General features: G+C 37.7%; 1 protein-coding gene across 3 annotated transcripts in view; it reads right to left on the bottom strand.

Annotated features, from left to right (window-relative positions):
- Nucleotides 1-2,015: 2,015 nt before the first annotated feature.
- The window catches only part of RASGEF1A (RasGEF domain family member 1A), a 159,567-nt gene continuing 136,573 nt past the window's right edge, over nt 2,016-25,009 (bottom strand). For 2 of the 3 annotated variants that reach the window (XM_027649502.1, XM_027649501.1), the window contains exons 3-13: nt 19,641-19,769; nt 14,142-14,279; nt 10,539-10,760; nt 10,164-10,238; nt 9,815-9,907; nt 8,395-8,497; nt 8,022-8,101; nt 7,187-7,378; nt 6,058-6,181; nt 5,739-5,811; nt 4,550-4,723 (exon numbers count right to left, since the gene is read on the bottom strand). In XM_027649502.1, the coding sequence (XP_027505303.1) occupies nt 4,699-4,723; nt 5,739-5,811; nt 6,058-6,181; nt 7,187-7,378; nt 8,022-8,101; nt 8,395-8,497; nt 9,815-9,907; nt 10,164-10,238; nt 10,539-10,760; nt 14,142-14,279; nt 19,641-19,769 (1,254 nt within the window). In that variant the 3' untranslated portion in view covers nt 4,550-4,698. Of the gene's footprint in view, nt 4,724-5,738; nt 5,812-6,057; nt 6,182-7,186; nt 7,379-8,021; nt 8,102-8,394; nt 8,498-9,814; nt 9,908-10,163; nt 10,239-10,538; nt 10,761-14,141; nt 14,280-19,640; nt 19,770-25,009 lie in introns of all 3 variants that reach the window. The other variant, XM_027649500.1, reaches the window with a different exon arrangement.

The following is a 25,009-nucleotide window of genomic DNA, read 5'->3' as shown; positions in this document are numbered from 1 at the left end:
ATTTAAGTTGCATTTCCTGGTGGCTTGAATTGGTGGCTTCCTCATCACACCCCTTAAGTAAAGGGGTAGAATATCTGTCTCAGACTGGATCAGCACTCCCTGCTTGACATAGAACTTGATTGCTTTTTAATATTTCATTATGAAAATAAACCAATATCCCTAAGATGTTTTACAGCAATCAACTGCATCGATTTTCTATGCAAAAGCTGAATGTGGTATCAAGAAACCACAAAAATGCTGATGTCAAAAATTGCTTACAACATGGGAAATACTAAAAACATTTCAATTGTTTACTGTTACAATGTTAGAGAAATGGTTACAATTTAGATTGTACCTCCAAATTACTGCAGAACTATACCCCCAAATTTGGATTTTCTCTTCCAAACCCCAAGGCCCACCTTGGGGAGCAGTGAAGGACAGCAAACCTCTGCACTGTTAGGGACCTCTATGGGGACCCATAGAGATGGGCTGGAACTTCAAAACATACCCAGCTATCCCTGCCATTCCAGGGGCAACCATGGAAGGAAGCATTTGAAAGCAACTATTGTTAGTATTTGCATGCTCACTGGTCTGGAAACTTCCTTGATAACATGCATTAACAGTTTCAGATTAATTCTTTCTTCAATTTGATTTTTTTAAAAATTTTTTTTTAAACTATCATGCTGTCCACACAACCCTATTTAATTGCTGCAGACAACCAGGTCAAAAATGTGCTTCCATATACTGTTTGTAGGATTTTCTGGTTAGTTGGGAAGCTGGAGGTGCCCTGATAAAACTATATACATTGAAGACTGAGGAGAAGAGATCTGTCAGCACATCCTCAGAAGAATTATTGATTTCTCCCCAAAAGATGTACTAATATCAGTTGTCAGCTGACTACTCAGCTGAATTTTGCTCTATGAGTTATTTGCTAAAAGAAAGCTGTTTCTTGGGAACTATTAACTTGATAAATCAAATTGGTGCTAAAGTAACTAAGGATATCTTACTGGCATTGAGCTACTGCTTGTCACAGTGTGTTGTGCTCTAATGGCAGTAAAGTGCCTGGAAAGCAATTTTATTGCTTGTTCTTAGACCTGTGTAAATAGCTAATTTATCCTAATGACTGGATGGGACATAATTGAAGTGAGTTTTCAAGGATATAATATTCATATTAATTATAAGCGTGAACTGGCCATCAGGAAGACACTTATCTGCTTGATCCTCTTAATGCTGGTAAACATCATTATCTTTCCTAATGAGCTATGATGACTGAGCGTAGTACTGTTCAACTCTGCAAGTCTGTCGTGGATGTCTGCTTACCAAAACAATTCCCCTGGGGAGTTTTCAACAGATTAAAAATGCTTACAGGACCTCCAGAGCTCCTGCACTTGCAAGATCTAATTTTTTTTGAAGGCTTATATCCCTGAGAAAGGAGGGAGTGTGGGTCGCTCTGGAGCAGTGCGTTAGAAAAGCTGGATTCTCCTCACAGCTCTCTGCCTGTCTCTGGGTGACCTTGGAGAAGTGGCTTTGCTTCTGTAAAGTAGGGCATGAAAAAGGATAGTGGTTGCAACCAAAGGTCTGGGGGTGGTGAAATGTCAACGGATCCTTGCCACAGGAAACCCTGCAGTGTGCTGCAGCCACCAAACGGTTCTGTGCTTTCCTGTTGAAAGGATAAATACATCGGAGGAAAAAAAAAAAGAAATGCAACTCTTAGGACACAATGTTTTTACACAGTGGAACTGTTAATCACTTTCACGGAGAGAATGAAAATATTCTGTAGCAAAGACACTGTATCAAAGCCATAAAATCTTGTTACAGAGAGAACATTTATAAGTGGCAGCATATTGTTGGCTTAGTGTTACTCTTGCCTTTGTGGGAAGATATTTAAATATTTCATAGTATAGTTTTGTAAGTCAGAAAGTAACCAGTTGGTTCATTATGACTGTATCTCCTTCTCACAGTTGGTTCACCTCATTCAGCTGCTTGGTTGTGGTTTGATAACTTTGCCAGTGAAAAATGACTACGGAAAAAGTTAATCCTGGTTGAAGCAAGTTTCTTTTTTTATTAATGCAAGCACATCCAGTCAAACACAGAATATCCTGCTTTATGGTACAGCTTTATATTTAGCATTTCAGCTCAGAATAGCAAAACACGGTATTTAAGGAATGTATCAAACTGAGGAGGAGAAATAAAAAGGAGCCAATGTAGATACTGCATGGTTTTCAAGTATATACTTGGACTGATTGACCGGTGAAGTGCACATTCATGTGAAAGCTCTTTTATACATTTACAGAAAGTGTTCTAAAATTGCATTTCAAATATATATTTTTTTCTTAAATTTTAAGCATCCCTTTTAAACTTCAATTACATAAACAAAGCTGATATACAATCCCTCATATAGTGTCTGACAATGTTACTAGCTAGAACATCTCTGAAAGTGCAAAACACTGTAATAATACAGTATAAATATTCTTACTGTAATCCAGGGCTGAAGAGGTCAGTACTTCAGCACAGGAAAAATAGCAGCAGGTCATAAGAATTATTCCTTCCCCTTTCCTGGGCTGTTCTTGTTAACAGTTAGTATTCTACTTCTACCTTCCTCATGGTATAACTTGCTTTTGTTTCTCTTTGATGTCAATGCTATGGGAATAGCAAAATGTTGATTTGTCTCCCTTCCTTACCTCGACTTACTCTCCTAATTTTAAGTATTTGTCAAGGGGGAGGTGAAAGAGGGAAAGCTCTTCTTAATTATTCACCGTACAACAGGGCCAATACAGCAAATTTCTACTAAGCGACTGCAGATGCTACATGAAACAGTGGCACTGCTCTTGGTTGTAGGCACTCAAGCAGGAAGAGTCTACTGAACTGGAATAAACCAGACCCTCAGTCCAGCAAGTCTTGCCCCTTCTTCAACAGAAGGCAGAATAAGATAAACACTGTCTACCTAGAGCTGGTCATTTGTAAAGAAGTCCTTGCAGAGGTCTTCTGCAATGCCCTGTGAGGGAGGCTGTAACCACTGTCAACTCTAGAGGGACTTGTTTTTTGTTGGTTAAAAAAAAAAATCCAACAAAAAAAAAAAAAAAACAACAAACAAACCCAATTAAAACCCTCAATCTAATCATCTGGCTCAAGTCATTATCTTACATTCTGCCCTCAAGCCTTAAGAGAACAATTACTGGAAGGGACAAGTAGGTATTTGTGAGTAATAATTTGTTCATTAGACAAAATAGTTTTAATCTGAGCTTATTTTTTTTCTTAATTCAGAGATCAGATGAGAAAATAAGTTCTGAACTATGTATTTTCTTTCCTGGAAATGAATACCTTGAATCTTAACATAAGCTCTTCAGGTACTAATTTGAATAGCTGAATTAGGTGTAAACTCAAGACTAAAAGGAGCAACTAGAAATGGGTTTGCAGATCACCTCTAATTTTGGTACTGCCCTGGGTTCAAAGGTTTGATTAATTTCTTATGGTGTTTGCCCTTAAATTTTAATGGGTTCTGGCCCAGACATGCCTTGCAAAAGACTAGAAAAATCTTACATCCTAAATTGGTCTCTATTTTAATTGTCTGTAAGTGCAGACTAGACTTTTCAAAGGAACCAAGGGAATTAAATGACCAATTCAGTGGTGAAGAACTCTTAAGCTTCTCTGGAAACTTTAGCCTTAACTTCAAATTGGACATCTGAGTTTATTCCCTTTCCCTAGCCCATGATGATTTTTTTATTTTCCAAAAACTCTTTTTAAAACAAAGTACTAGGCCTGTTTTGCAGAGATAATCTAGGTTAGACATCCTTCTCTTCAAACAAACAAACAAAAAAATCTCTGATTTTTCAAAAGGAAAACACAAACTACTCTGACAGCCAGAATTTAAAGGATAGTTCCCAGAAGTACTAAAACTTAGACATGTGTGCATCATCACATGTGCACGCACACATACTCACACACAAACGCACATACCCCAGCAGTTATCCCATCTTATCTCTTTAAATCATGTAACAAAAATAGGTTTGCTGCACCATCAGTGTTACAGGCAGGTATACTCTACTTCATGTGCCATAATTCTCCATTTTATTTAAAAAGTACATTGTAGCTGGTTTCGAGACATCCATATTTTTATTTCCTTTACTTCCAGTCCAGCGTAATAAGGTACACTAAACGAGATCAGTACCTTGTAAGGCACTATTTTCTGATGTAGGAGAGGAACATGCTTACTGCAGATGTCAAAGGCCTTGACTCTACAGACACTTACTAACACCTGTGAACAGTTTTGCTAATTTGAAGGAGAGCCTTCATTTCAAAGCTAGAGACGTGTTGAGTGTTCTGTAGGATACTGGTCCAATGGAGTATTTAACCTGAACACTGGCTTCAGTTGGATGTGTGTTTTAATTTTTACCTATTTTGGTGGAAGTAATAAAAAATAAAAATTTGGATGCTGATAGAATAAGATCTCCCCAGGGATACCATCTCCCATGATACATTTCATCTCTGAGAACAGGGCCCTGCCCTTATATTTAAAATAAAAAACCAAAACCCTTCAGTAAGTGCCTTAAGGTTGACATGTGAAATATTTACCACATTTTATTTCATAAAAGTTACTGTATATACAAAACAGACCTCATCCAGTGAGGTCTTTCTTAGCACAGTCCAAGTCTTTCATTCATGTTGTAAAAACACGTTCATTAGATGTGCTTCATAGTCCGCAAATCAGATCCAAAAATCTCAGGCTCTATTAAGCAGAGTTGTCCTAAAAGACAAAGTAACAAAAAAAGTAAAATTATCTTTTTGTTGTGATAGAAAAGTTTTTTCAGATCTGCAATAGATCTACCTTGCATCATTAGCTTTTCTTCAAGGGATAGATTTTTCAACTGCTAGAAACTTGAATACATCTATGAATTCCAATAAGGATGCTGATGTTAAATGAAATGAAACTTAAGCTTGCATAACATTACCTCAGGGCCTTAGGATTCACTCAGGCATATAACATGCTCCTCTCTCATCCTAAACTGTTGCATGCTGAACAGTGTTGGATTTCATGGAAAGTGCATTGCACTGGTGTCATAAGTAAAAAGCTTACATGGACTTTCTTAGAAACATTGGGATCAATAAGAAATAACGTCTCATCTAAGACAATATAGTCATAATGAAGCTCAACTGCAGCTTGGGGCATACAGGCCTCTGTTCATTCTTTATCTGGTACAGATATGTTAAATCTTAACATGATTTATGAAGGTCTGAATCTCTCTGCCTTGGCCTCAGTATTGGATGAAATTTAATTAATTGATCTCATCAAGTACATGGAAATGGTGCTTCCCATTCTCACAAGGATGAGGAGTCACTGGGACTTTATCCCTTAGAGAAGGCTGACAACTGGATTAGTTTTAGAAATTTTCATCCTTTTATAAGATTTGTAAGTGCATAGCTATGAAGAGAGCACCTTCTTAGTATCTCTATACATTTGTTTCCCCGAGAAAAGTGTGTCTGAACACTACTAAAAATGTAGATTATTTTACTGTATTTGATAGCCAAAATAAAGCATATTCTCTTTCATAGTCCCAGCAGTGATCTTGCAGCATCAACAGATCTGGCTAAAAAGCTGTATCAAAATCTAAGCCTCACTGAACTTTTTCAGATTTGAATTTTGAAGGGAAAACAATTTTATTTTGGTTTTAAGCTGGGTATGCAAATAGGACAGAAGAAGGTGATGATGACATGTCTGTGTGTGTTTCCAAAAAGACTTATGTTCTGAGGAAGCTTCATACCTGAGTGTTTTCCAGCTGTCTTTTTCCATGTGGTTTTCTGGACCTTCACTTTCAAAGGATGCAATGAACAGAGCTAGTAAATACAATAAGAAAAATCAGATATGTGGGTTCTTTAACTGAAAAAAAAAATGTCTAAAGGTTATATAGCAGGTGTAACTTAACAGACTTGATAATGAAATTTATTCTCATCAGAAACCAATATGGAAATGCTAATCATGCTATCAAATACATTTTTGCACATTAATATTTTTAGCTGCATATTCTGTCTGCATTTCAACAAGTAGGAAGATTCATTATAATGTTCAGTAAAGGACTGTACCTTCTTCACTATAAATGGGTGCTGTGAGTAGATAGCTCTGGATCTTCTTGTCCTTTTCAAAAGGACACTCAACCTGCTTCCATGTCAGGAAATCATGAATCTGTCTTGAAATTTCCCAGAACTTCTGCATGAATTAATTAAAAGAGGATTATTAAAATAATATTTTTTCAAATATTAGTTCTTTTGTTTCAATTTCAGAAGATCTCAGTTTTGTTCTTGTTCATGCTGCTTCTTATTGTCCCTTACTCAGACTTCATTGTTATACTTTCGTCTTACTGAACCCTTCATTTTGCCCTCTTGCTCCTAATTCCTCATCAGCTGTTACTTAGTCTCTCAAGTTTAGAACAGTATATCTCTGCTGTCCAGTCTTTTGCCTTGAATTCTTTTCATCATCAACCTTTTCTTCATATATAATAGTGCCTTGGCCTATTTTCTGTGCCATATGTCTAAATTAGCTTGTGACTGGAACTGGAGAGTAAATGGTTGTTTTTATTTATTTTACTTTTTACACTTCCAAACTTCAATTTAAATGAAGTGTGACATACCTAATTTTTTCATAAAGCACTCTTTCAATTTAGGAAATAATCAAAATAACATATAGAAACTTTAGATATCCTTTCCTTCCTAGGATTTTAAGAAATCCATAATCCTGTATATTCTGTGTGCCCCCTTACCCAGCCTTAGTAATGACAAAAGATTTTTGTCAAAAATATTTTTGACAGTCTGTGGTTTTTTAGACATGCATGTTTATTAACTGGGGAGAGAGAATCCAGAACCTGTAGAACCTCCCTTGAAGACCTGATAAATACAATTTGCTGGTTGTGTGGAGCATTTATAACAAGTTAAATGGATGAGGTTCAGTGAGCTCACACTGATGATTTAGGGTGAAGTTACCCATTAGAATTTGATCTGATGTGATGGCTTGCTGTGCTGCCACAGAAAAGCAACCACTGGATTTCACAGAAATGTGATTCAAATCATTTCCCCTAGATAATGATACCACTTTGTCTAGATCACAGCAAAGCTGAAGGAATTGGTGATATAATGAGCTAGGAGTTCAAAACTGGCAAATATTTGCAATGGACAATGTTTAACAAGCATTACAGTTTCTACAACAGCAAAGTCCTACCTTGAAATTTATCTGCCCATTGGGCAAGCGGTTCGTGTGTATTTTGTGTAGAAAGTAGATATCTTTAATAAACAGGTTGAAAACTGGGATGACTATTTTCTCTCGGTTGCTGTTGGCAGTCTGAGATCGCTGTGCTGCTCCTTGCAGGGCTGTGCGGTAATTACAGAAGTTGCTGGATGGATCCATGTGATGCTGTTTTTATACAGGGGGAAAAAGACAGTCAAGTAATACCTGTTTCCTACAAATAAGAAACTTCGATCTAACCATCAGAGTTCATTCTTTATAAATTTGTTTGGTCCCTTTTTAAACTTTCAAGATAGAGCATCTTCATACTAATCAGGTTTGGATACAGGTTTTTCTAACTTCTGTCTTGTTTGAAAGGAGGATTCTGTGCTGGCTTTACATCTATTCCATTAACCGTTGAAGCAAAGCAGACTGAAAGGAGATCATAGATGACTATCTGGGGGAAACCCCAATATTCTCATTTGCAGTCACCTCTCTTTTTGATGACCGTTTCAGTTAGGTTTTGTTTCCATGCAGATCGCCACTAGGTGGAGTACTCTAATTACTTTTAAGGCAGCATTTACTTGAGTGGAAACTACCTTGAAGTGAAATGGGCAAAAATATGCTAGGAAAAAATAACCTGAAGAAAACTTGCATCCACTTTTCTTTGCAGACAAGTAGAGAGTTTGAAATTCAGGAAATGCTCTTCCTAACGTTTATGTGGTAGTGACCATTGGCAGGTGTCTCTGTGATCTCTGATGTAGTAATTAGCAGAGGTTTGGAGGAAACTATTTGGTAGATTTATATATAAAAGTCAAAACTTTATACATACCTCTAAAACATCAAATTTGGCCGTTTTGACCTTGGACCAAGTTTTCTTTAACCGCGCCACAGGACTCAAGTTCATGCCAGCTGAATGCACAGAGAGAGGAGAAAAAGAAACAACTGAGTTAAAAAAAAAATAGGGCTAATATAACTGTGTTTATGTATCAGCACTACACATTCTGGAAGGTATTTCAGCTTGACAACCAGAAGTTGTAGCTAAAACTCACCCACCCACACACTAATCTGTCAATGGCAGATACTGCCCCTGTAGAAGTGTGCATGCTAATGTGGGCAGCCAATTTAGGGCAAGTGTGAGCAAAGCCTTGCCAGTCAGGTTGTAAAATGGAGTGCCCCTTGCCATCTGCGTTAAAAAGACTCACAGATAATAGCCATCATCGAGTTGAAGTTTCCAATGTTGAAGCATTCTCTTGCCACATCAATGAAAAACTCCACCATTCTTGTGCGCTGCTTTTTCTTTACAATCTGGAAAAAAACCCAAGATCTGTTAAGAGGGAAGGGATGGTCTGAATTTTGGACAGGATGTTCAGCCAAAGGCATTGTAACAGGTTGGCTGAACAGACATTTCAAGGCTTTGTCCAGCTAAATTTTATGATAATCTAGGCCTGAGAGTATTTTGTTAAGATTGTAATTTTTAATGAAATAGCAGAAATATTTGGGGCTACTACCAATTAATTGTGTAGTTGTGGGGGAGTGTAAATTTTTGTTTATACATAAAGGTCAATGTCTTAGGGAATCTTGCATAAACAAGCTGGGGACTTTCAGCAATTTCCTGTGACTGGAAAAGGAAGACAACATGACACTCCTATCAGAAAGAATATATGCAAAACATTTCAACCTCTCAAGAAGTGAGGAAAGCATTGGACAGACTTAAGATCAGGGGCATATAACGTAAATGTGAGAGAAAACAATTGCCACATTCTGCTTTTCTCATTTTGCTGCATGTACTCCTAAATGAGCTCTTGAGAGCAGGTAGTAATGATGATCAAATATACAGATTCCCACGCATGCAAACGTGCATAGGATCAAGCAAGCGATGCTGAACACCTGTTTTGCAAATTCTTTTAAAAATGGCAAAGCAAAATTAATTGCCTAGAAAAAAATTCCCATTTGCTAGAACTGGTACACATTAATAGGAATCTAAAAAGAGAACACACACACAAAGAAAAAAAGAAAGGGGATTTCTGGGGCAGTACACCTTCCATGTCTTTGTTTATTATACGACAGAAGTTGCTTTAACCTCTAATAAGGTTATGCTCCCCCCCCTTTTTTTTTTTTAACCTTTCCAGTAGTCCACTTTCTTTCTAGGCTTTAAAAAAGCTTATTCTCGATTTTTTTTTTTTTTCTACAATGAATATTGCATTAATATAATGAATGAATATAAATTAAAAAGTGAATACATAACAGTGCTAGTGATATCTAAATGTAGTGGAAGGACAGCTGTTTATTGGTAAAACTGCATTTAAATATGAGTATTTTTAAGAATCTTTGGATTTATTAAAAAAAAAAAAATCCAAAATAGCTCCTAACTCAGTCCACACAAGTTCTATTTCACTGCATGACTAATGCCACTATGGAAGCTGCACAAAACTAGAGAATATATGCAAAGCCAAACATAGCCTTGAACTCTTAATCATATAAGCATGCAAATAATTTAATGCTTGAATAATGCCATTATCTTTAATTGCCCTGCTAATGTTTAAATCTCTATTAGACCACTGCCTGCCTTTTGTCCTTAGGGCCAGGATCCCTTTGCTTATCTTGTTTTCTGTGAATACCTACCCGACAAATCTCTGTAGCCACCAGCATGCTGAGACAATTGAACCAATTGTCATAGGCCTCCAAGTTATAGGTTTTGGTCACATCACCTCGGCACTGCAAGAGAACAGGCCATGCATTAAATCCATCCTGTATCATCATAAAGCCAAGGTACCAAAGGATAAACTTCCTTTTTGTGTCTTGATAAAATCTTGTTGGGTATTTTTTAAGGCATAAGCTTAAAGAAGCTTAGAAAATGTCAGTCTTTCTTGCATAGGGTATACTCCATATTTATACACTCCATATATATTATGGAGGCTCTTGACTCTGGTTATTTTGTGTTTCTTTTTCCCTCTATAGTCTTTTTTTATACCTTGTGATTATCCAGGGAGTCCATGTGGCTCACAATCTGCATCAGATCCTCTGGGTAAATGTTGCTCACCCTTTCCTGTGTTTGGAGAGATGAGAGATTGTTACTGTACAGACAAACAGGGAGTTCAGTAAAAAAAAAAAAAATCAATAAAGTCAAAGTTAGGAGAACATTTTGGTAACTTTTATCTTCCTACAGTGTAGATGTTTGAGGTGTTTTTATTGTTGTACCTAATAGGTCTTGTTCATTATCTGACTTGGTATGTTTTGATTGAAACACTGGAGGCTTTCAGTGAAGCCACAGCAAAATTCATATTGATGAGTGTAATAATATTTAGTAAACGGAAAACAAAGTAATTCACACCAATTAGTGTCTCACCAGTTCAATGTAGGTCAGCTGCTGTGCCAAGATCAGAGGGTCACAGCACACACTCAGGATGTCCTTTTGAGTTGACTGTGGCTTGGTTTTGAGGATGGTGCCTTTGTCAGTAACGGGTTGCCGGAATTTCTCTCTGATTTCCTGGTATTGGCTCCGTGCAGAGAGGGCCATCAGGAGATTCTGTATCATCTGGCTAATGATCTTCTTCACTGTCCCATTTTCCTAAGCAAAAGGCAGAAACAACGACTGCTAAAAACCTTTAGCTATTGCAGATACAGATCACAAGAGAATTTCTGACTGGGAAAAATAAATGTCTATTATCCATTTTCTTTCATCTTCTCTGAGCTGATCATTCTGTGACAAATGAACTTGTCCTAAATGCCCACGCAGCTCTGTAACGACACTGTTATGCCTGCCTGCCTTCCCAGCTCTGCTTCACTTGCTTGGCTGGTCTGCTCCCTTCCCTAGTACCCCGTTTCAAAGGCATCTGTAAACACCTGAAGGCTGGGTATAGTGAAAGGTTGAGTTGCTTGCATAAGGCTTCTTGGAACCTCTGTGAACCAAGTCCCAAAAAGCTCTTTCTCATTCAGACATATTGATGAATCCAGTCTATCTAGCCCAGGCAGAATCCAGGGAACTCACATTATGACCAGGAATATACCCCTAAAATACCCTGGCTTGGCTTTGAACAATTATAGCATCAAAGATTTAGTTAAGAGCACAATATACGTCATGTTCTTGGACAACTAAGATGCCTTTCTGTTCATCAGGTGCAGATTTTAAATACAGGATCTATGAGGATATGTACTGGTAATGCCAAAGACATATAATCTGCTCAGTGTTCTGACAACTAAGGCAAGGTGATTTTTTTTTTTTCTGCCACTGATTGTGTCCTACAGGCATTTCTCTATGCAAAGAGCTAACTTGATCCTTTTCCTACTCCTGTATCTCTCTTGTTTCTGCTTTAAATGACCCAGATTCTCCAACCATGTTCTTTCTGCTGCTAGGAAAATTAATTCAACTGCAGATAGTCCTTCTCCTTTTTATTACACAGTCTCTCTTTTCCTTTCATGCAAATTATTTCTCTTGAAGTTACCCACAAAGTTAACCTTTAGTTTACAACCTGCTGTAATGGTTTCTGCCAGTCAACTGGATCCACTACAAAGAATTGCAATGAATCTGTGACCATTCAAAGAAGCCACTAATGTGCAGTGATGGCTGAAATTACGTGGCAGATGTGAGAGATGATGACTACCAAATACTTGTATATTGCGTGTTATAATTAAGCAATAATGGTGTCAGAATGTTGCTTTACAAGCCAATAATCTGACTCCCAAGTGAAATCAAATGCAAAGCTGAAGGCAGTGTAGCTCATCTTGAGGCAACTGGATTACTGCTGAACAGCAGCTGGCTGAAGCCATTCCTGCTACTGTGCTACAAGTGTTCCAAAATGCCAAGGGAGCGTGGTGGTGGTAACTAAAATAAAGCACTAATTCTGATCTCTGGTATGCTGAGCTTTCTATTGTAAATCATTTGACTTCAGCTGCTATGCCTGACTTACCCATATGTCTGGGAGGAAGCAGACTTTCTGGATATGGATTGTAGAAAATTAAACTTGAAGATATGTGAGAGTATTGCAGATACTACTTAAAAGTGAACAAAGAAACTCAGTGACATGAAAACTACAGCTTACTTAAGCTATTGTGAATTTATTAGCATCTTAATACTTAGACAAATGTCAGATATTTAGCACTTTCCTTTCCTTATCAGTTTTACCCTAAATTTTCCTGCAACTTTGAAAAATAAGCCAATGACTGTACAATAATTTGTCCTTCTTTGAGTTCAAACAAGACATTTGTACTTCCTTTGGGGTGCAACCCTGGCTATAGCTATAGCTATTTGGTATGCTGCCTGAGATCATTAGGACAACACCTGACTGCTTTGTAGGAGTCCTCAGTTGATTTTCTACTTTATAAATGAAGAATAGCGTCCTAAGGGGATTTCGAAAGCTTTAAAATACAAAATAAACCCCCAAACCTTTACCATAATTCCTCACTGAAGCATAGTAGGGGTAATCTGAGGCGGTAAGAAAAACTTAAGAGCAAAAGCTGCTTTTTGTCAAATTATGTTTCCTAGGGGTCAAATGTGGCAGAGCTCATCACTGATGAAACTTGACTGGTAGCCTTGTTAAGGAGATAAATATGGTGACGCTGTAACTAATGGATGTCATCAGATGGCTTGGACACCACAGCACTGAGCCATCCCATGAAGATGTGTTTTTCTCAAATGTCAATTATTCATACATAACAGAGTGGGAGGGAAGGGGAAGAGAAAGAAAGGGCACAACTTCTTTCTAGTTCAAAGTAATAGACAAATTAACTACTAAGATACAGACACTAAATAAAACCTCTGCCAAGTCTCCTTTTACATTACTATCTCTGCCAACCTCTTTGTCTACAAAGGGAATAGAAGGAATATTATAATCCAATTTCCTTTTCTCCTCCTACTAAGGCGCTGACATTTTCATAGTAGCATCCACGTCAACAGCTTTGCTGATGCAACAAAGCTGACATACTTGCTTTTGATAACTTGATGACACCTAGTTGTATTGTCCTATCCCTGATTCATGCAGTGCTGTCAAACCTGTTGTTCTTCATTTTCTCTGTATTGAATCAACAAGAACACATAATACAACTGTCTTCCCATTTCCTGCTAATTGTTCTCAAAAATATCTTGAAGTTGTGGGTTTAAAAACAATGAGAAGCTTCTACGTAAGTAAGCCTTCATATTCATACAAGCATTTTACAATTAATTCTCTTGCAGTTCTTGATTATTTTTCCTTCTAATGGTAGTTACAGTGACTTTCTCAATAAGCAAAAAGTGTAGGCTTTGTGAGTGTTGGAAAAACCCAAAATAAACAAAAAACCCAAGAAACACTCTCCACCCCCTCCCGATAACTAACAGTCCTTGTTTTATTCAAATTCACTTTAAAAGTCTTTTGTGAGGCCTAGTTTTCTTCACAGGCTAAAAACTCAAAGCTGTTAAGACTGGTGATTTGAGTATCTAGCAGAGCTCAAATATGACCTTGTTTATGGAAATACTGTGCATGTCACCTGAACATAGCAATAAAACAGTTGCTTATTATTGTTAGAAGCTGGGAATGAGCTATTAAATAATAATAATGTTCACCCTGGCCAAGAGTACACTTGATACAACTAGTTCACGTGTCCTGCAAAACTCAGACATACAGAGTAATAACAATGTACAAAAGAAGGTACATAATTCATTATTAAAGTTGGTTATACTGAGCCATTATAGTTACTGTTCTTTCTCCTTCTGCACCACAGTCACTTTTCATATTGTCATGACTATTTTGTCTCTTCTTCTTACAGTTGGTGATTAGACATAGACAGTTTCTGCTAATGGACCATTAAGTCCATCAGTCAGCCCATGTCCTGTAGTTACACAGACAGCTTAGCAAATGCTGCTTTAGTCCACTTAGAAAATACTGCCTGCAGTATTGTATATAATATGACAAACCACATATAACAGTTAGCAAATACTGCTTTAAACTTCACTTTTTTTTTCCTCACCCACCCCTACCTCATCACATTGTGTGATTCTGTGAGCAATCTCCTTCAATTCTTTCATGGATTTTTCATCTTGGAAATCATAGGGGAAAGTTTCAGTCCATTCCTTCAGCAGCTGAATGATTTTGGCAGCGAAGGATTTTAGTTTTGCCTAGAAAGAAACAATGAGGTTATTACTGACCACAGACCTTTCTGAGTGGAGACTGAATTAGCTGGTGAAGGTTCACAGAAATGTAGAGACATCCTTGGAAATACTTTGCAGTAATAGTAGGTGAAGGGAACAAAAAGAGAACATATTTAACTGTGAGCTAGATTCCTAAATAGTATCATTTAGCCTCCTTTTATTATAGCTTGGTAATGCCTCTTACCAAAATATTTGAAGATATTTCAAGGTTAGTTGTATAAAGGCAGGAAGATGACAGAATAGTTCAAGTGACTTATTTAACTGCAGTCTGTGGGACTTAAGCTGATTTAGGCCATCTGAGGCAGCAGTACCTTAGTGTTTGAATTCAAATTCATAAAACTACAGCACTCTACCATGTCTTCCATGAGAAACGTTCACAAAGACGTTTTTGTTCTACAGAATTTATCAGACTGTCCAGACTGAGCTGTATATTAAATAAATGAACGACAGGAAAGACGTGTGTGTTCTCTCCATGATATCTAAATCAAAATAGACTTTGAAAACAAAAAGTACTGGCTTTTGCTCAAAAAGCTATCAACCACAGAAAGGGAGAGCTATGTTTTCAGGTTTTTTTGTTACCTGTGAATCTTCTAAGGCTTTTCTTCAGTTAGACCTGAATTGGATGCCAATAACTCCACTGCTGTAGCAATGGAGAGCACCATCAGTAAATGGAAGGGAGAACTCCTGTAAAACTGGGAGTGTGAATGCTAAGAACACTTTTAATGGACAAAAAGCATCAAAACTTAGTTTAGGTTATATTTATCCTCCCACCCAGCTTGTGAAGCACTGGGGACAACAAGGAAGGTTTGTGTTTACCTCTCTACTTGTGTAAGTAAGAAGTCCCACTAGACAGCAGTTCCTTCTTCCTGGGCACAACACTTTCCTCATTGTGCTGCCCAGTAGCCTCTTGGGGGTGGCAGAAGGTGACTGAGCATGTGAGTGTCAGTACAGGAAACTGGTGTGTTTTCTTTTAAGACAAATAGAGAATGTCTTCCAAATACTGGTAGGAATGCCAGCCAAAACATCAGATGATCATAGTACGTCCCAGTTTATTTAATCAAAACCAAAAGTCAATTAAACTAAGTTTTGGGTATTTTTTTTTGTTTTTTTTTTTTTAACATCTCACCATTATATGTCAAGGAGAATATTAGCAACGACTGATAAGAACTTTGAAGTTAAACCATGCACCCTTGAATCCTCAATCTGACAATAACCCAGGGCTCCTTGTAAGTCTAGAGGGAATTTCCTTGTTTGTTCGTTTGTTTTTTTTAAGACTTCCAAACTGCTTTTCCTAGCTGGTTTTACTGACAGCATTTAATTGATGCTGCTAGTGAGAGTAGCACAGAATGGCTGGGCATGGAGGGCAAAAAGAAAAAATGACTGTTATCTTTGCCAGCAGTGGGCATTCCTGCAAAGCAGTGTCTGTCAGTGCCTCTCCTGCGGAGCCCACCTGTAAGGTATTTCTCAACAGCATGGGACAGAGTTCCAGATTATAGCTGTCTGTCTTCCAAGCTCCCATCTGCCTTAGGGAGAAGACAATCTATACTTATTTGTGATTAAATACATGGAGCCTGACATTAATAATCTGTAGGTGGTGATAGACAATTAATTAGGCAGCCAGTGCACTTCCATTCAATTAAAGTTAACAGGCCATGACTATTCCACTTTTGTTTACCAAAAGCTGCTACAAAACTGTTTTTCAGTATTAATCATCCTGACTATCCTTTCTTTTTAATTTTTGAAACTGAAAAAGGAGGGGTGGGGGCAGAAAGGTTCCAAAATCCTACCTTAGTCCATGGCAAGCATCTCCATGTTAATATTTAATTCATAAAGAATTTATGGGTTATCTGGACTGACCCCAGCAGCTGAAGAGACCACATCAGTCATAGCTGATGCTTTTTTAATGCTGGTGTATTTAAGGGCAAATTATCTCAATAATTTGAGATAATTTGCCCTTAAATAATTTGCCCTGCACATCTTAAAACACAGTGCCTTAGGAACACCGACTTCCCATCTCTTGGATCCACTCATGAGTTGTTTTCGTTTGCCTCCTTCATGACAGAAAGCCAGGCATCTGTTGCAAGATGAATGGCAAACCATACTACTCTTCAGGTCTAAAAAAGCTTAATGTTTTATCAGATGCTTTTAATGCTCATGAAAATAAGGTACACCTTCTGAGAGCAACACTAAGAGACACAGGTACAGCAGAACACGGGATTTCTGTTTCATGTGCACTCTGCTGAAACCCAAAGCAACGTGACAGGCTTGATGCATGTGATAACCTAGATGGAAATCACACAGGTCTGTGGGTACCAGATGGAAATCACGCAGGTCTGTGGGTACCAGCACACAGTTTCCTTTCTGTCATGGCTGCGATAAAACTACCAACCTACTTTTTCTGTAGCCTTACTCCAGACATAAGATTCCCTTTGTGAGGCCTGACGGAGTTCTCTGGAGTCCATGGGAATACTTCTCCCATAAACATTTCTTTGAAGAGAAAAATACTTCTATTAATCTAAGTATTGTGGGTTGACCCTGTTATGCATGAGACAAGACAGGACTGAGAAACAACTCCTAATTAGAAAGGAGGGCAATGGCAGGAAAGGTTTAATGACAATGACCTGGTTATGAGTATTTCTTTTATTTTTGGTTTTAAAAAGGAGCACTTACTGGCAAAAAAACCCAGGGGAAATGATAATTTTTAAAGGGACTTAAGTATTCTAAGACAGGTAAGACAAACTTAATGAAACTAATTTCTACTTTCACTTTTTATTTCTTACTTCTTTAACTTTAGTTACAAAATATCCTCAAGCTGCAGAAATAATGCACAACCGTTTTCACAGCTTTTTTCCATTCAATAATACTATACTAGTGCTTTCTTCTGTGACAACCTTGTTGGATTTTTACAATCTCTAATGCACTTAGGGAGAGTTAAATTTTTTTCCTTTATGGTCAAGCTTAACTACTGACTTGTTTATTATAATTGATGTCTTGAACTGTGAAATTCTCCCTTTATTTATGAGTAGTCAAAAGGACTCTAAGCAGGCTCCAAGACATCTCAGATTGTTTTTCTTTTTAATCCACTTTTCTCTGGGTTGTATTTCTATTTGACTCTTTGGCTAGCCAGTAATGTCAAAAACAACAAAAAGATAAGTATTGTGGTGTGTAACCTCAAAATCTGGTTTCTTGCCACTTTTGCAGCTCACACACTATCCAGGCAACAAGCTGGCCAGCTTCTTGTCTTAACAGATTTGCCTAAGCATACTCTATCAGAAATGATCAGAGATGTTTTAACTGCTTTTGTCAGCTATTTCCTGCTATGCACCCACTTAATTAGAAGGTTCTGGTAACTGATGATGCCTTAATGGATTATGACTGTGAATACTTAACAGTATCTTGAGTCAAGAGTTTCTATGCTGCATGTGAAATGAGCTTTTATTTGTTGCCAGACAGAAAAACAAATGTTTGCAAATGCCAGTGGCCAAACTATTTTGTAAAACGTACAGGTGCTTGCAGTAGAGGGCAGTAAAGTAGTAATTTGAAAGGGATGTCAGAAGTTTATGTAGTGTTTTCCAAGAAGTTTGTGTTTAGAAGACAGGAAAAAATTACAGCTTATGTTAAGGGAGTAGGAAGGGATCAAGGGCATAGTAGAAAGAGCAACCAGAAAAACATGTAAATTAAAGCTGCCTCCAAAAAATGTTTTATTGTCATCCTGCTGCTTGTTGGTTTTCCTGTAGGCCTGTTTCCAAATTGTCAGCAGAAGGTGTAACAGTGTGGGTGTTTGGAGTATGAGCTGCCCTACTTTACATCCTGTTGTTAGGATGTAATGCTACTTAATTTCTATTAGGAAGCCATGATTTTTTAGCATATCTGCTAAGAAGCCAGACTAATAATACTTTACAATTAGTATTGTATCTTTAAACAACCAGGTGATTTAGTCCCCAGAGACTGCTTTCATTTGAAAATCTCCTAAGTGCACTGTCATTCACAAAAGCGTCATCTTATATCCCATTAACTTTAAATCCAACTATTTCACAAATGTATTTTGACACTTTCTACTCACAGCTGTCTTTATATATGTCTAAAGCTCTGATTTACTCATTCCATATTTCAGATGTTCTCAGCATCTTTTAGAGGTTCCTACTCCTGTTGTTTAGTTACATGTTGCTGAGGAACCATCACAATTTACAGAGCAGAGTTTGAGGTTGCTCAGTCATGAGTTAAGTTTGGCAGTGGGAACAGTTATCACCTCTGTGTACAGAACTGGAGGCAGTGCTTCTTGCATTTTCTTTCCCTGAACCCTTATTTTTCCCAGCACCTACATGACAAGTTAAATAGCTATTTGGAGAGTAGATCAGGGGACTGACCTGGATGAAAGGTATTTTGCACCATGGTGAGTTTGTCCTGTGGAGTAATTTTATGACATAATAAGAAGCTGCACACCAGGAGAAACAAGTCCTTGGGTCAGTATTGCTGTCAAAACCTATTTATTGACAAATCACAGAGTCTACTTTTGTACTCCTCACTCAGACTGCTAATACACCAAGGAGAAAACAAAATGGAACTATCAACATGCTGAAGATTAGGAAATGTGAGCGTGTAACTTTCTCATCAGAGAAGAATGGATGCAAAACATATCAAGGATTTGAACAATTTAGATATTTAAATACTTGCTGATCCCATCCTGGGTTTGTTACTCTTATTTGCTTCCCTGCTTGGACTTTTCTGTAACTTCAATTCAGTCAAAAAGCCCTCCAATACACACTTTGCAAGTGGTGACATATGGATTTAAGTGCCAGTTTGGTTTAATCGATAGTAGTAAAACATGTCAGCACAGGTTATCCTTTTAAATAGTGCATCTCTTAATTTTTGTGAGAGGTAACTTTTTCTGATTTACTGTTACACCAACTTAAAATACCCCAACCTACAGCTGAGCACTTGATTACGATGGTGAGGGTGACTTGAAGAAAGGGAAATGGGATTCAAGAAAAACCTAAGCTGGTGAAAGCTCAAAAGTGCAAACCAACTTTCTGGGCAGGTTTCATGGCACGTACACATTGCTGCACTGACCTGTAGCTCCTGAGTAAAGTCGTGTTTGCAGACACTGTATCTGACTGGTAAGGTTGTACATAACCTATGCTTGTGGCTAGCAAATGAAGTAAAGGTACTTCAAGGAAAAAGACCCAAATGAAAGTGCATCCAGGAACAAATGCCAGTTACAATTTCATTTTATTCTTTATCGGTCTATTTCGCTTTACAATGGGAAGGAGAGAGTGGAAAATAAATGACAGTAGCACAACTAACTGAAGGACATAATGGTCCATTTACCTTTTCTGCCTCAGTCCCTGTTTCCAGTTGCTGCTTCTGTTTAATGCAGATCTGTCCCACTTTAGCCAGGAGCTCGTGTGGGTGAATGAAGACTCGAGAGCTCAATAGGAAAGTGAAGATGTAAGTTCTCTGTGGAAGGAGAGAGAAAAAAACCAAAATCAACAAAACAAGTTGAAAAACTTTAGCAAAACTAATCTGTCTTCCTTGGAAAAACTATTCTATAAACTACAAATGTAACTTCCCTTCCTTTAAAATTTTCATAACTTTTCCCGTCTCGAGAAATGGTTAAAAGGAAATGCTATCAGCTTCAAGGCTGTTAACTCTGGGGTTTTCTGATTACCAAATTATTTCCCTTTAAAATGCCAAACTTAATATCCTAATTAGTCATTGCTTACTAGAGACACAAATGAACTACGACTGATGTAGGGTGTTATGCCTCTTGAACACCACTATTTATGCTGCTTTGTTTCTTTAAGAGTTATTGTTTTTCACTGAGCTGCAGAAAACTGCTTCACGTGTATTCTAAGCTGTAATTTCTTCATGTATGGGGATTTTTGTTCTTTTTTCCCACAATCACTGATACAAATTTTAGCATAGACTGTGGCCTTATGACAATAATTTAGTTTTAAGCTTGACTTTACTTATTTGGGGCTTGTTTCAGAGTCTTTTGAGTATGAACACTGCTAATAAATACCAAAAGTGATTATTTCTCATGAGAAATAGCTTCTCCATTTGTATTTTAAAAGCTGTAATGTGTTGTATTATCATTGTATCATACTCTGGACATATTATTCATTGTATCATACCTCGGATAGTTTAATTGAAGTGAGGATATTTTTCTGTCCTAGTCTTGCTCCACTGTTGGGAACTGGGTTTCTGCATTTTAATGTAATTTCCTGACTAATGACAGTAGCATCTCATAAGTACTTATATTTTTCCTTTAGGCTTTTTTAACAAAAGTTGGGAAATTACAGGGTATCTCCTTGACAATGTATTTCAATTAACCTTTGTTATATTTGGAACATGTACTGTTACTTTGACCGTATTTTTAGAAATGTAATTTGGCCACAGCCAAGTGCATTTAAATAGTCACTATGCACATATATGACCTTGGACTGGGCAAGCAAATTGAGACAGCTAAAAGCTTTGGACCAGTTGTCTAAAATATGGTATCTCTACTATCAGCTACCAAATTCGTCCACTTGCAGTCTTCAAAACACACTTGTAGTTAAACAAGAATGGTATCTTTACAACTCCAAAGAGGTTATAAGGTTTATCTCTCTAATCACAACAGTGTGCTATTAACGAAAAAACATTTTCTCTAGTACTCAGTGTACCCTATAGTAGAAATTAAGGATTTTTTTTTAAACAATATAAATTAACAGAGTGTTCTGAGAGTGAGAGAAAAGTATAATAGATTAAGCATATATCTGAACATATAACTTTATCCTGAGCTTCTGGAGGAAGCTAATGAAAGAACAGAGTGGAGTGTGATACAGCAGAGGCATTTAAAATGCTCATTCTGATTTGAACATCTTATCAGTGATGGGGTTCATGTATTAAACTAGAAATAGCATTAATTCTGTACAATCAAAATCAGAGTTAATCTGGAGTCTTTGCTTTGTCTGTTGCTTATGAAGAGAGGATGAGAAGGGTTAACTGGATGGACAGTTTGGGTCAGGCTCTTGATTGCTTCCACTGATGCCTACAGAAGATGGACTGCTGGGGCCATCTAACAATCAGGCTCTTGCTGACTTTGAGCAGGTGGCCAAGGCAGTGACAGGACAGTGGTAGCACAGCCTCGCGTCTTGATGACATGGCTGCAAACATCCCACACAAGTGTACATTAGGAAATCTAAGAGATTAGGCTTCTGTTTGGTATTTTATGTCTCTCCAGAATTTCAGAAGTTCATCAGTTCTAAAAAGCAATTCAATGTAGCTCTTGAACCTGCATCTGGAAACAGTTAATGACATTGTGCTGGTTTTGAAGAATTTTATAATCTATGGTACTGTATGTGGTGAGTTATGGGCATTAAAATTAGGCTGAAAAGCTAACCTGATTCACAAAAGGGGACTTGGCTGTGTTATGGGACAACATATCAGGTCTTTTATTCTTATATGTATGAGAATGATTCCCTAGTTATCCTCTGTTATTTTTTGTAGCTAGCTTATGTATCCATTGCTATCATTGGTGTCCCTGAACTTAAGACTGTGAGTCTGGTCTGTCTGGGACAGGAATTCAGCTGGTTGGGTGTGTCAGCTGTCACTGGGTTACGTGAAAACTTTCGTACTGAAAACTTGAAGCAGCCCTCACTTCTACTACAATTTTGAATTTGCGAGATAAGGGGGAAAAAAAGAAACAATCAAAAAAAAAAAAATCTTTGACACTTTGATCCTTTCCCCACATTCTTGTTTGGGGCATTTAGAGGCCTATCTCAAAGTTGCCTGTATGTGTAAGTAGCAGGGAACCACAATTTAAGCCACATTGCCCTGGCAGCAACCTTTGCTCTGATAAGCTGGAACACATTCTTTAAGGAAAGATGTAATTTTGCTTCTCATACTAATTCTAGAGTTGGTCTCCTTGGTGGAAGTTTGTGTAGTCACTCCAGAGTGACTCTGAGGAAGGCCCACTCACAGTATCATTTACCTGTTGTTATACTGCAAGAAAAGCGTGACATAGATGACCAGTGCTTTTATTTGGTTTCTTTGATAATGTTTTATCTGATGTTCATAGAAGTGTTGAACTGGCAAGACGCAGGAAGATACAGGCCATGGAAGTGCTTACTTTCCATTTAAGGCTTGCTGATGTCTCTCTGTAATCAGGAATAGTTGTACTGGACCCATGAAATGCTTTTCCATACACTACTGGACTTTTAGGTTTTAGAAACAAATTATTTGTTCTGAAATCCGTCTGCTGTATTTTTATTCAATTTTCTAAGTCACTTAACCGGAACTAGGTTCAGTACTTTGGAAAACAAAATTGTTCCATTAGGGTGAAGCAAGATATGTGGGTTTACACTATACCAGTATCTAATTGAAGGGTTTTTTTAATACTTGTATTATTTATGCTGGCACAGACAATGACTAACTGCAATTAAGAACCAAATTAAAAATGATAGGTCTGACAGCAGTACTGACCCCCAACTCCTTGCTTCTCTGCTAATACCCACTCCTTATCCAATAAAGACATTTCAGACTGAACTAAGCCATGCATTTCAGCTTAGTGGGAGGTCTCAGGGGTTAGGAACACAGTTGTTTTGGATAGTAAATATTTCATATTAATGTCATATGCCTTATCTAGATCGAGGATTTATGTGATTTGTTGCATCTATACTACCATACACATATAGGCTAAATGTCTTAACTAAAAACCTGCAATGTGTCATAGACAGTCCTCTAATCACGAAGATGATGGTTTAGGGAAGGAAACTTAGCTATGAAGCTATCTGGTTTGATAAAGAATGATTAAAAAAGCTTCCATAAGCTATAAGGTTGAAAGTTAAGCTCAATTTATCCTACAAAAGTGACAGGTATTTGGGAGGAGAGCCGAAAAAAAAAATCCTTTCTGCACTTGGAACAACGTAAGTTAACACAAAAGGGGCTTGTGCTTTACAAGAGAATAAGAAGCCAGATTCCTTTAGTGCCTAAAGTTGTTGCTAAGAGATGAGCTGAATTATATTAAAAAAAAAAAAAGACAGAGCACGAGCACACAAGACTAAAGAAGGAATTGTTACTCTCTGACCCAAGAATGCACTGATGACTTTTCGAGGAGGGGAAAAAAAAAATAAAATTTTTCTTTGTGCACTCACTGCTCATTCTCAAACTTCTTGTTTGTGAAATATTTTCTTGAAACATTTTCTTGCTTGGGCACAAGGGTTGCAGACTGGTACATTCCATTCCTAACCTTCCGAACTCCTCTGTCTCATGAGTATACATTTTTCTATGTGCTGAACAAGTCCCTGTACACAAACAAGGCTCAGAAGAGCAGTACACAAATGTAGGCGCTTATCTTTCCTGTCCTCCCTTGCCTGTCTCGTGCTCTGCCAACATGGCAAATACATTTTTGTTTTGCCTCTGTAACCAGCACATAAAGACACTCTGTTTGCTTTCTCCCCCGCTCCCTTTTTTTTCTGTCTAGAAGGTTACTGTGATCATCAGCTTAATGTGCACACACGAAGGAATGCCTTCTGAGCATTGTGCTCAGATGTACTAATCAAAAATTTGAATGAGTACTGATAACTTACAGATATGTCACACTAAAACTAAGGTAACCTCTGCTAATGTTACCAATAGCTTCTCTTGGTGCGAATTAATTGGTAATATCTTGCTGCCTTTCTTTGCATGAGTAGTCAGAGACTGAGATGTGTTTATACTTTTCTCTTGAATGTACAAGGATTGGCTACTCTTCTGACAGGATATCAGCCTACATGGCTATCACTAACCCTCTGTGGCAACTTCCCTAAAAATAGAAATGAGTGTAAAATGAAGTATAAACATGTAACTGAACTGAAACAGAAAACTTGGGTTTGAAGATGACTCAAATACAGCTCCTTCTTTATGTTGTTCGTATGTTATTTATCTACTCATTTTATAATTAATCCTAAATTGGGTGAGATGGCTTAACTAAAGGTACGTGTTGTGCTGTAGAGGAGATGAATTTGGTTTAATGCTGTTTTCCATCTCTCTTTCCTTGGAGTTCTCTTTGCTTCTGTTGGATTTTCAGCTGTCAGCCTGCAGGGTGGGGTCCATGACTGCTTGGTAATGGGAATGCTCCCTTGTGCGGGGGATGAAGGGATAGCACCATGGCAACCAGCAGCATTCCAAAATAAGTTGTAGACCCCTTAAGTAATGCTCAGTTTATGGAACCATTTTCAGAGTAGCTGTGTTATAAATAGATCTTATGTTACAAGTTACAATAAGGGATGTGCATTAGCAGCTACTTAAAAAAAAACTTTAGGCTACAATCCAGAAATCCAAGTAGCAAGTAACCATATTCTAGTATGACGTAAAAGACAAGGAACTGACTCCTTGGAAGGCTTAACTACAGCACCTGAAAGCTATTCTGCTGCTATACCACACCAGCTCTACCCACTGCTTTCTTCAGCATCACTGTTCTACAATATGTATTTGGGGTGGGGAGATTTCATGTCTAACAACGGTTATCCCTCTGAGTCTTATAAAAGATTTGGTACTGGTAGCACAATCGTATGTTAGCCATATTTAAATATAAAGTTTAGGATTACTTTTGAACTGGAATAGTAAACCATCCTGGTTTTGCTTTTTTAATCCTCTACTGATGGCAATTCTGCTGCATTCACCCACTGAACTCTCATATGGGGAGTCCCCTCTTTGTGGATGGGGATTGTGAA

This window comes from Corapipo altera, unplaced genomic scaffold, assembly GCF_003945725.1.
Source record: "Corapipo altera isolate COAL_440 unplaced genomic scaffold, ASM394572v1 53, whole genome shotgun sequence".
Classification (NCBI taxonomy): domain Eukaryota; kingdom Metazoa; phylum Chordata; class Aves; order Passeriformes; family Pipridae; genus Corapipo; species Corapipo altera.
Note: the sequence above shows the minus strand (reverse complement) of the source record. Positions and strands in the feature narration are given on the sequence as shown.